At 35.0% G+C, this 12,731-nt stretch overlaps 1 protein-coding gene across 1 annotated transcript in view; it reads right to left on the reverse strand.

Moving 5' to 3' along the window:
• The window catches only part of SPATS2 (spermatogenesis associated serine rich 2), a 133,371-nt gene that overhangs the window by 25,277 nt on the left and 95,363 nt on the right, over nucleotides 1-12,731 (reverse strand). Inside the window, 3 exon segments of the mRNA XM_046671822.1 lie at nucleotides 3,878-3,927; nucleotides 5,058-5,166; nucleotides 8,695-8,774. Coding sequence (XP_046527778.1) covers nucleotides 3,878-3,927; nucleotides 5,058-5,166; nucleotides 8,695-8,774 — 239 coding nt within the window.

Here is a 12,731-nt window from a genome sequence, read left to right on the forward strand (position 1 = left end):
GCACACAAAGAAACAGGAAAGTATGGCCCATTCAAAGGAAAAAAACAAATCAAGAGAAATTGTCTCTGAAAAAGACCTGAGAGCCGATATACTAGACAAAGACAAAGACAGATAACTGTCTTAAAGATGCTCAAAGAACAAAAGGAAGATGTGGATAAAGAAAATGAAATATAAACAAAATGGAAATATCAATAAAAAAGAGAAAACCTAAAAAGGACTAAGAAGAAATTCTGGAGCTGAAAAGTACAATAACTGAAATGAAAAAAAAATCACTAGAAGGATTAAAGGCAGATGTGAGCAGGCAGAAAAAAAGAATCAGTGAACTTGAAGATAGGACAACAGAAATTATTGAACCTGAGGAACAGAAAGAAAAACGACTGACATGAACAGAGCCTCAGGGATCTGTGGGACACCATCAAGCAGACCAATATACGCATCAAGGAAGTCCTAGGAGTTAGAGAAAGGAAGACAAAGAAAGAATATTTAAAGAAATAATGGCCGAAAACTTCCCAAATTCGATGGAAGACATGAATATAAACATCCAAGAAGCTTTAAAAAACTCCAGGTAAGATGAACCCAAAGAGACTGACACATATCAGATAAAAATAGACATTAAATAAAAAAAGGTTACAAGAAACAAAGGAGGACATTATATATTAATAAAACGTTCAATACAGCAAGAAGATGTAACAATTATAAACATTTACACACCTAATGAGAGACCATCAAAATAGATGAAGCAGTAATCGACCGAATTGAAGGCAGAAATAGACAGCTCTACAACAATACTTGGAGACTTCAAAATCCTGCTCACAATAATGGACAGAACAACCAGACAAAAGGTAAGTAAAGAAATAAAGGATTTAAATAAGATAATAGACAAACTAGATCCAACAGACATATACAGATACTGCTCTACCCAAAAACAGCATACACATGTTCCTCAAGTGCACATGGGACATTTTCCAGGATAGATCACACGTTACGCCACAAAGTCTCAACAGATTTTTAAAAATAGCTATCAATATCATACAAAGTATCATCTCTGACCACACGGGATGAAGTTAGAAATCAGTAACAGAAGGAAAACTGGAAAATTCAATATTGGGGAAAGTAAACAACACATTTTAAAGTAACAAAATGATCAAAGAAGAACTCACAAGGGAAATTAGAAAACACTTAGAGATGAATGAAAATGAAAACACAACCTACTAAAACTTATAGGATGTAGTGAAAGTTGTGCTAAGGGGGAAATTTACAGCCAGAAGCTAGTTCTTCAAAAAGATCAACAAAACTGACAAACCGTTAGGTAGATGGATTAAAACAAAAAGAAGATTCAAATTGATAAAGTCAGAAATGAAAGTGAGGACATTACTCTCAATTCTACAGAAATAAAAAGGATTAAAAGAGTACTATGAACAACTGTATGCCAACAAATTGGATAACCTAGATGAAATGGACAAATTCTTAGAAAAACAAAACCTACCAAGACTAAATCATGAAGAAAATGAAAATCTGAATAGACTTATAACTACTAAGACTGAATCAGTAATCAAAAATCTCCTGACAAAGCAAGCCCTGGACTCAATGACTTCACTGGTGAATTCTAGCAAACATTTACAGAAGAACTAACACCAATTCTTCTCAAAATTTTCCAAAAAATTGAAGAGGAGGGCACACTTTTAAACTCCTTCTGAGGCCAGCATTTTACCCTGATACCTAATCCAGACAAAGGCACTATAAGCGAAGAAAGCTACAAACCAATATCCCTTATGAACACTGATGCAAAAATCCTCAAGAAAATACTCCCAAGCCAAATTCAGCAGCATATTAAAAGGATAATACATCACAACCAAGTTGGATTTATTCCTGGAATGCAAGGATGGTTCAACATAAGAAAATCAATCAATGTAATACACCACATTAACAAAATCAAGGAAAAAACCCAAACACAGGATCATCTCAATTGATGTAGAAAAAGCATGTGACAAAATTCAACATAATTTCACGATAAAAGCACTAAAAAAACTGGGAATAGAAGAAAACTACCTCAACATAATAAAAAGCCATATATGAAAAACCCACAGTGAAAAATGGTGAAACATTGAAAAGTTTTCTTCAAAGATCAAGAACAAGGCAAGGACGCTCACTTTAGCCACATCTGTTCAACACAGTACTGAAAATTCTACCTGGGGCAATCAGGCAAGAAAAAGAAATAAAGGCATCCAAGTTAGAAAGAAAAAAGCAAAAATTATCTCTGTTTGCAGATGATTTGATCTTATATGTAGAAAACTCCAAAGATTTCACAAAAAACCTGTTAGAACTAATATACAAATTTAGTGAAGTAGCAGGATACAAAGTAAAAACACAAAAATAAAAAAAGCCCAAAAGTTGCATTTCTATACATGAATGGACAATCTGAAAAGAAAATTACAAAAACAATTCCATTTACAATAGCATCAAAAATAAAATACTTAGGAATTAACTTAACCAAGGAAGTGAAAGACTTGAACAATAAAAACTATAAAACACTGGTGATAAAAATTAAAGAAGACATAAATAAATGGAAACACATTCCATGTTCATGGATTGGAAGATTTAATATTGTTAAAATGTCAATACCACCCAAAGTGATCTACAGATTCAATGCAATCCCTATCAAAATCCCAATAACGTCTTTTGCAAAAACAGAAAAGCCCATCCTAAAATTCATATGGAATCTCTAGGAACCCCAAACAGCCAAAACAATCCTGAAAAACAACAAAACTGGAGGATTCACACTTCCTGATTTCAAAATTTACTGCAAAGTTACAGTAATCAAAAAAATGTGGTGCTGGCATAAAAACAAACATACAGACCAATGACACATAATAGAGAGCTAAGAAATAAACTGTCATATATATGGTCAAATGTTTTTTGACAAGGGTGCCAAGACCATTCAATAGGGAAAGGACAGTCTTGGCAACAAATGGTGCTGGGAAAACTGGATACTCACATATAAGAGAATAAATTGGACCCTTACCTAACACCATATACAAAAAATTAACTCAAAATGGATCAAAACTCTACTAACTATAAGACCTAAAACAATAAAACCTTTAGAAGAAAATGTAGGACAAAAGCTTTAGGACATTGGATTTGGCAGTAATTTCTTGGACATGACACCAAAGGCACAGATAAAAGAAAAAATAAACAAATTAGACTTGACGAAAATTAAAAACTTTTGTACTTCAAAAGATGCTACATCAATAGAGTAAAAAGGCAACCTACAGAATGGGAGAAAATATTTGCAAATCATATCTGATAAGGGATTAATATCTAGAATACAGAGAGAACTCCTAAAACTCAACAACAACAAAACAATCTGGTTAAAAAATGGGCAAAGGACTCCAAAAAAGATATACAAGTGGCCAACAAACACCTCTGCACAGCTAATAGTAGCAAAGCCCCTCTTTAGGTTTTAAGTCAAAGCTCATTAATATCAGAGACAACACCACAGTTGGCTGACCTAAAAATCTGAACTATTTTAACTGATCTATGATAAAAATGATGTTGAAAACCACTGGACTAGATCACTTTCTCTAGAGGAGCTCTGTGTTCCTTGACAAGCTCTCTTGTTTCATCCCTGTCTAATATTAATATCCCCTCAGCAACTGCACCACGGCAAAGTAATTCTGTTTCCTGCCTTAAATCACATGGAGAAGACTGTGTGGTATTCTATGTACACAGCTGTGTTTCAATGTCACAGAAGACATTTTTTAACCAGGTGAACTGAAGATGCATATGTAAATCTTTTCTTTCAAATACTTTTGCAGAGCTTAAATTTTTTTATAATACAAATATTAATATCATTCTTTTAAATTTAATTCATTTTTACCTTTTTCTTGCCTGTTACTGTCCATTCTTTGAGGACTTCACTGGCACTACCTGTAAGAGAAACCAATTACAGATTTTCTCTCTGACTACACGCATGGTCAAGCAGGAATTAGTGTCACTGCATTTTGTAATTGCTGAATAATTTCCAAAGTTCTTAACAGGAAAAGTTAAGGTTCAAGTGTCTGAGCTAATGTAACAAGACAATCAGGTCATGCTTACTATTTGGAATACCTGCCCAATTGGATCCCGCTTCTCTATATAATTTCCTCAGTAAGTTCTTCCAAGAAGAGCCTAATATAGCCTGGCCATTTTGAAGATTGTTGTATTTATATAGCTTAGACTGAATACAAAGACGGCTGGGTTCAGACAAATATGCCATCCCTTCTCCTCCAGAAGATGACACATGACCTTGGCTATGCTGTTTTAGAGAGAGCTGTGCACTACTCTAAACCCAAATACTAACATTATATAGAAAACAGATGATGATGAAGAAAAACCTTACAGTATTTGGACCTGTTCGTTCTATCCTGGCAAATTCAAAAAAAGAGAAATAGGGAGACCTAACCCGACATCACTGTTCAATGATGTAACAGCTTCAAGCCAAGTTTTTCTCAAACAAGTTATGTGGAAAGAAGTTTATAAAACACATCTCAACGCTAAATCTGAAGGCTTGGCTAAGCCATTATTCTTCTATACGTTAGATAAGCAAACTCAAACCTATACAATTGAATCACTTGATGGAGCCAAACTAAATGGTGTTGGAGCCTGGAAGAGAATGTTGAATCCTTGAATAAGCCATCTCTTGCTGGGCCACTGAATCACTGCTTTGTCATTAAAGAGTTTCTTAAATTCTTATTCAACCCAACTCCAATCAAGTCCCTTAACCACTGGCCATATGATTTCTCCTTAAATACCATTAGAGAACATTTTGAGTAAAATGATAGGGTTTTCTCAGCTTATCTCTTATTCTAGATATCACATAGCTTATGAATGAGCTTTCTCTAGGGCTGAAAGAGGTATCTTTAAGGGATATCTTAAAAAAAACAGCATGTTATCATGAGGTATTATGTTACCATGCTACATCATCTGTGAAACACCAGATTGCTAAATACATGTTATAGAAGTCTGCAGCAGCTCCTATTTGAACAAATACAAACTTATAAAAAACTGAACTAGATTACCTTCCATGAACGCTTGTACTGTTTTGTCCACGCAATTATCAAAGTGCTGCAAAACCAGGATGATTTCATTGTTGCTCTTGTTGGGAACAATTGCACGCACTGCATTTATCTGGAAAAGATGACAGGGCCATTTAATTCTACCATCATTTGGCAACTGAGGCCTGTTATGGAGAATAACAGAAAGAGTGACATTTCATTTTTAACAGTATGCACCCCTTTGTACTGTCAATGAGAGTGGATACAACCATCTCACTGGGAATGATTAATAGATGAGTGATAGCACATAAAAAATTAATTTTAAAACTTAGAAAAACAGAACATTTCTAGAAATAGAAGGTATGTGCTAGATTTTATTTCAAGAAAGGGTGGTTTAATTTAGGTACCAGGTATTAATTTAGCATCAGTTTCCTCATTTTTAGCATACTGTAGAAAAAGGTGGAAAGCTTAATGAACCATTAACAATAACAAGCCAGATTTTTCTATAGCATTTTTCAAAACATTTTTACTTTATATTATTTAATTGTATAACAACACCATAAAGATAATCTGTAGAGATAATTTAAATTATTATAAACTGGGGGCCAGCCCCGTGGCTGAGTGGTTAAGTCTGCATGCTTAGCTTGAGCAGCTTAGGGTTTCGCTGGTTCGAATCCTGGGCGCGGACATGGCACCGCTCATCAAACCATGCTGAGGCGGCATCCCACATGCCACAGCTAAAAATACACAACTACGGACCGGGGGACTTTGGGGAGAAAAAGGAAAAATAAAATCTTTAAATTACTATAAACTATTTCAGGCCTACAAAATATAATGAACACTCACTATGCTGACAGCCAGTTTAATAAAATAAAATAGATGCAATTGAAGCCCCATGAAGTCCCTCATAAATCCTATTTCCCTCCTCACCCCAGAGATTTCTGTCTTGGATTTGGTGTCAGTTTGACACGTTTTTGCACTTTTATGATGTATGTATGTATCTACAGGCAATGTATACTATTGCTTTCCATTACATAAGTATTATCATACAGGTCTATATTCAATCTCCTTTTTCACATAATATTGTTTTTTAGATTTTTAGATGTTGATAAATGCATCTCTTATTCATTTATTTTAATTGCTACATAGCATTTCCATTGTATGAATATAGCCAATTTATTCATTTTCCTGTTGATGAATACTTATATTGTTTCCAATGTTTGACTATGAAAAATGCTGTAATGAACATTCCTATGCTTATTTGCTGCTGACTTCTCAGTGCCTAAAACAATGTTTAGCACATTATGAGCAATAAAGAAGAAATCGGGTCTTCCGTGAACAGTGAGAATGTCTCTATTGTATATAACCAGTATTATCAATTCCTGAATAGTAGGGCATCTACAAATTCATTAGGTAATGCCAAACTGCTTTTTAAAATAGGTATGCCAATTTTGTCAGATTTATTCTTAAGGTATTTTATATTTTTTGAGATTAAAAGTATACAATTTACAATAATTGCATATTCTGTTTTCATTTTTGTATATCAATTTTATATCCAGCAACCTTGATGAACTATTATTCCTAATAATTTGTTGCTTTCTTGGTTTCTCTATGTAGATAATTGTATTGTCTATAAATTATAGCATTTTTTTTTCTTCCTTCCCAATCCTTATAATTTTCATTTCTTGTCTTACTGCACAACGTGAAATTGCCTATTTCTCCAAGACCTGGTTCTTTTTGGTAGGGAATGGTAGTTAGAAACCAAGATCTAAGAGCTAGATGTGTTTATTGCTACTGGGGAGTCATTATTTCTAGGTCCTTTCATTGGATAGAGCCAGGAGATTTTGTTTTTTACAACATGAGTTCATACTGACATCTTCATTTCAAATACAATACTAAAAGGCTTTTTCTTACATGATTTTAAACATGTATCTCTTTTCTCTAAATTAAAAGTTTTAAGTTCTTAAAATGTTAAATTATTTACTGATTTGTTTTATTCTACAATATTCATAAAATAATATTAATAACCCTGTGATATAATATTACTACTGATAAAATATTGAGTAAAATTTAAGATTTATTTGCATTTCTCTTTGTCCTTTAAATATATCCCTCTAAACATGTACAGTAAGCCTACTGTGTTCAAAAGTCACTGGGAAGATGTTTTTCTAGTTCACCTTTTCCCTGAAGGTGAAATATTTTTAGGGTCTCAATCGTATATAAGATCTCAGCTCTAATTCTTAACCCAGGACAAGCCTTGGGTTTCAGAACCCTATGTGGTAAAACCCATTTGTTACTGAGACTGGAAAAACACGTCAAAGTTACCTAAGCTTAGGTTTACCACTCTGGTTTTTAGTTCCCTCTGCATTTTTATCCCCCAGGGATTTCTTTACTTCTTATGTTCAGCTATGCACTGAAAATGATGCATGTTATTTTTCATTCTGTATTTCTAGGTATTTTATATCAGGAATTTTTTCAGGTTATCTAGCCATGCTACTTGAAAAGCAAGTGCTTTTATAGATAAAGAGAAGTAAAGCATTTTTTTTTTTTTTTGAGGAAGATTAGCCCTGAGCTAACTACTGCCAATCCTCCTCTTTTTGCTGAGGAAGACTGGCCCTGAGGTAACATCCATGCCCATCTTCCTCTACTTTATAGGTGGGACGCCTGCCACAACATGGCTTTTTGCCAAGTGGTGCCATGTCTGCACCCAGGATCTGAACTGGTGAACCCCAGGCCGTCAAGAAGCGGAACGTATGAACTTAACCACTGCACCACTGGGCCGGCCCCTAAAGCATCTTCTCCAAGTAATAAGCAGAGTCTGTATTAGAAGCTAAGCCTTTTTTAGTACACTTGCTTTCCTATCATTCTGTGCTTTCTTGTTTCAGGCTTAACTGAAAAATGGTAAGGTTTAACACCAAACAAGTAGGAAGGTATATAATCTATAATCCAAAGAAGGCTAAGTTGTAATATACATTTTTGAGATTTTGAGATGACCAAAAAACTTAGCACTGATCACTAAACAATAGACATTAGGCAAAACTTACAGATTCAATAATAAAGGTAAGATTCTGATAACTTAAAATGTGAAAATGTTTGTATTATTGAACCAATATATAGCTATGACTCCATAATCAACAAAAACTTTTTTTATAAGACAGAGAAAGCACATAAAGCTTTTGTTTTATGTTTTTCTCAATATAGCTCATGAGGGGTTATATAACTAAAAACATCTGGTTTTCTTCCAAAGGAATATCACTTCGAAAACCTATTTCCCTGGTTGCTTTGAAGTCTCCTAGACTTAAGAATGCTCTTCAAGTGAACGGGAGGATGCTGCTCAGATTGTTCCTTAAAGAATGCTGCCAAATGAGACAGACAGCTAGCCATGTAAATATTTTTTCTAATATTATTTAATTAATTCATATTAAGATGTCTTCAAGATAATTTAAAATGAATATATATGGAACTATGCAAAGAAAACCATGTTTGCACTAATAGGCTCTGATTCCTCAAAATCTTCATGGTAGTTACTCTGACATATAGTGGCACTGTGTTTTGTCCTTAAAATTTCACTTTCTTAATGCGTTTGTGTAGCCACTGATTGTATTAGTACCTAAATTTTACAACGATATTCAAGTTTACTATCCATAGCAACTAGTCATACCTTCTCTTTCATGTTTTCAAAAGCTCCTCCCTGGGCCAATACAGTATTGGACTGCAAATCAAAAATGAATCCTGATGAATCTGAAAGAATGAGAAGGGAAAAATATGTTCAACATGATCCAACTAACACGTAATTCATCTCTCAAATAGGAGGGCCAAGATCACTTGCTTTCCTCCCAAAAGCAGTTAACAACAACTGAGCTGCTATTCGCAAATTGTATTATACAGATAACCTATAACTACATTTTTAGTTAAAATTATAAAATAAAATTTGATTTTCTAGAAACTGTCACAGGTTGAGAAAAACACTAAGCACATCACTATACTAGACTGTCCAGTAATCTTTGATATCTTTGTTAACTATTCTATCTTAATTTAAAAGCTCCACCAAAAATGTTACAATAGCTCCTCAAAGTAAAATTTAACACTAATGAATATGAAATATGAGTGAAAATGAGAGCTTCTGTAGCATTAATAATAACACATGAAAGTAACTGCCATCTTGCAGACTGCACCACACACATCACGTTCTTAAACTATGAACTTCATGAATACATTCATGTTTGTGTCCCCAATATAATTCTTGACAACACAATATACTTGAGTTTACATTACCAGCACAATATGAGAAAACTTAGTTCAACATGATTGAACACAAAAGAGTTTGGTTTCCCAGTACTGATAAAGAAAAGGCTATCTGCAAATTTAATCAGTTTCTTTACCTGTGACTATGTAATCAATAAATTACCTCAGCTTTAACACATGACAATTTTGTTTTAAATCCCAGGAAATGGCTAGAGTGCTTCTCAAATTCTGACGTGTATACATATCATCTGGGGAATCTTAGGTTAAAATGCAGGCATTCATTTAGTAGTCTGGCCTGTGGCCTGACATTTTTACTCCTAGGTGGTTATTAACATTGCTGATCCAGGCACTGTACTTGGGAGTAGCTTGGGGGTTAGAATTTCAACAAAGCAAGTAAAAGGGGAAATTTTGAAAAAAGAGGGTGCTATGGTCTGAATCCTTGTGTCCCCTCAAATTCCTATGTTGAAATCCTCACCCCCAAAAGTGATGGTATTAGTAGGTGGGGTCTTTGGGAAGTGATTAGGTCACGAGGGTGGAGTGCTCGAGAATGGGATTAATGCCCTTATAAAAGAGATTCCACAGAGCTTCCTAACCCCGGCCACCACTGAGGATATAATGAGGAGGTCACAGACTTCTATGACGGGAAGAGAACCCTCACCCAACCATGTTGGTGCTCTGATCTCAGACTTTCAGCCTCCAGAACTGTGAAAAACAAATTTCTGTTGTCTATAAGTCACCCAGTCTGTGGTATTTTGTTATAGCTGCCTGAATGGAATAAGACAGGAGTATAAAAAAACATAGTAATATTCTAGTACACTTTCCAAATTCTTTTGCTATTATTACAGATGTGTTTTAATTAAAGCTTCTTTTAAAGCTCAATCTTTAGCCTGTGTTTTCAAATACCTCCTAGTTGCTACAGAAGACTGATAATTTATAAGTTAGAATGGTAAGAACATTTTGGTACTAAAAGTGGAAAAGAGGATCTGAATAGACCCTATGTTATTCCAAGAGAAACCACGCTTGACAATTACCAATGAACCATGAATTAGTTTGATTTAACCTCTATGATACTGGCATTTCAAGACTGTTACCCACATGAAAAATCAGGTTGCACTTACACCAATTCAGTACGTAAGCCTGAGTTTTCCAGACGACTACATAACATGTTTAACTCCCAATTATCTTTATTAATTGAAAAGAGACAGTATATAAAGATGAAAATTCTTTATAAGCAAATACTATCCAGCAATCTTCTCAGAATTGCTGACAGGTTAGCCAATGATATAACTTGAATATTATTAAGCATCCTTCCCCAAAGAAGTGTTACTGAGCAGTGAGATGATACAAAGGACATCAATAATGTCATTAGGGAATCAAAGTACCAGTCTCTCAGAGAAAAGAGGGAATACAAACATCATTTTGGAGTCTATATTTAAATGAACTATTATTATTACTAGCTTATACATCATCTAACACTACTTAGTGTTTTTTATTTATTTATCCTTTAATAACACACTAGATGAAACAAAGTGCAAGGAAAACAAAGGGTAGGTCTGCAAACACCTTCCATTACTGCCCCCCCCAAACTAGCGTAAGTATTTTTAGGGTTTATCTGGCATACTAATTAGGGTAATGATTAAAAATGCATAAAGCAGCCATTTCAGTTAGGATCCCAGCAGGAAAAAAATGGCACACTGAAAGTGGGAAATCTGAGGAGAGTTTAATAAAGGGACTATATTCGAAGGCGCTAGCAGAGAGTAGGGAAGCCACAAGATAGAGTACAGTACCCTTGGCTAATAACAGCAATGTTCATTGCTATCCCAAGGTTTTAAAGGGGTGTATGGAGGGAGCAATTACTGCAACCCAGAGACAGAAGGCTCTTTCATCTTTGTTTAATCTGGCGTGGAGAGGGCCATGGGACAGTAGCTGTGACCTTTGGTCATAGGACACGGTAAACCCACAGTGACCCCTCAAGGAAAGATTGAGGAATAAATACCCCCACCTCACCCTCCTCCCTGCCTCTGATCTCTTGCCTATGCTGCCCGATGGCCAAACCCAACCAGAAGCCAGAGGGCAACAGAGACACTGAGATAGTCCATACAAGTCAGCCTTCCACGCACAAATGCCAGTTTTGTATTTATATTCTACATCATGGGTTCACCAAAAAGGGAAAGCAATAATCTAACATCTTAACTTGTCTATTCACCAGCTAATATTGCCTCTTTTAACGTAAACCAACAACTCAAGTAGATTCAAAACCCTGTTTCAAAGAACTGGAGTTTAAGTGCTTCTCAGCATTATAGAGAAAGTCATTTTTAATTCCCATCAATGATATTTAGTGATTTAACAATTCTCTTATTTTTTCAAGCAAAGAAAGCCTAAGATTTACTAAATTCCATTGGTAGGAAATGGAAAGGCAGGATCTCAACTTTTGATATCTATCCTATGGTAGAAGAGCAGGTATACTCCATCAGAAATAAATTTTTTTTTTCTGCTTTATCTCCCCAAATCCCCCCGGTACATAGTTGTATATCCTAGTTGCATGTCCCTCTAGTTGTGGTATGTGGGACACTGCCTCAACGTGGCCTGATGAGTGGTGCCATGTCCGCGTCCAGGATCCAAACCAGCAAAACCCCAGACTGCCACAGCGGAGCGCGAGAACTTAACCACTTGGCCACGAGGCCGGCCCAGAAATAAATTTTTAAAGAAAAATGCAGTTAAGTACTATTCTCAGGCAAGATTCATAAAGGATATGAGGATCCCTTGAGATTGAGCTTTCTTATTATCATTTATTTCACTCTATTAGGAACCATGTCAGAAGTTTCTTGGAATTATTTCAAATGGCACACATTTAGGAACATTTTGGAAAAAGTATGTTATTTACAGTATCACTGACATATTTGTAAATACTGCAGGTTTTTAAATTATTGTTTTTGCTGGCTTCAAAAATCAGGCAAAAGTTGTTCTAGGCACTGGGGATGACACAAAAATATCTGAGTCTGATTATCCCACATATCAAACCAACCTTGAAGAAGTATCTTAAGCTTTGAAACACAGTCTAATTCTGTTGTTAATTTATAATTTACCTGAGGACCAATATTGTATTGAATCTTTTTTATAATTAATTTGGTTAAAAGTTCTGATTATACTCACATCTATCAGGATGGATATTATATATAAAAAAAACAAACAAACAAAAAGAAAGCAAGTCTTGGCAAGAACGTGGAGAAACTGGAACCCTCAAACATTGCTGGTGGGAATGTAAAATGGTATAGCTGCTGTGGAAAGCTGTATGGTGGTTCCCTAAATAATTAAACATAGAATTATCACATGATCTAGCAATTCCACTTCTGGGTACACACACAGAAGAACTCAAACCAGCAACTTGAACAAATATTTGTACACCCACATTCATAGCAGCATAATTCACAATAGCCAAAAGGTGGTAGCAAC

The sequence above is a fragment of the Equus quagga genome, chromosome 1 (genome assembly GCF_021613505.1).
Source record: "Equus quagga isolate Etosha38 chromosome 1, UCLA_HA_Equagga_1.0, whole genome shotgun sequence".
NCBI classification, from domain to species: domain Eukaryota; kingdom Metazoa; phylum Chordata; class Mammalia; order Perissodactyla; family Equidae; genus Equus; species Equus quagga.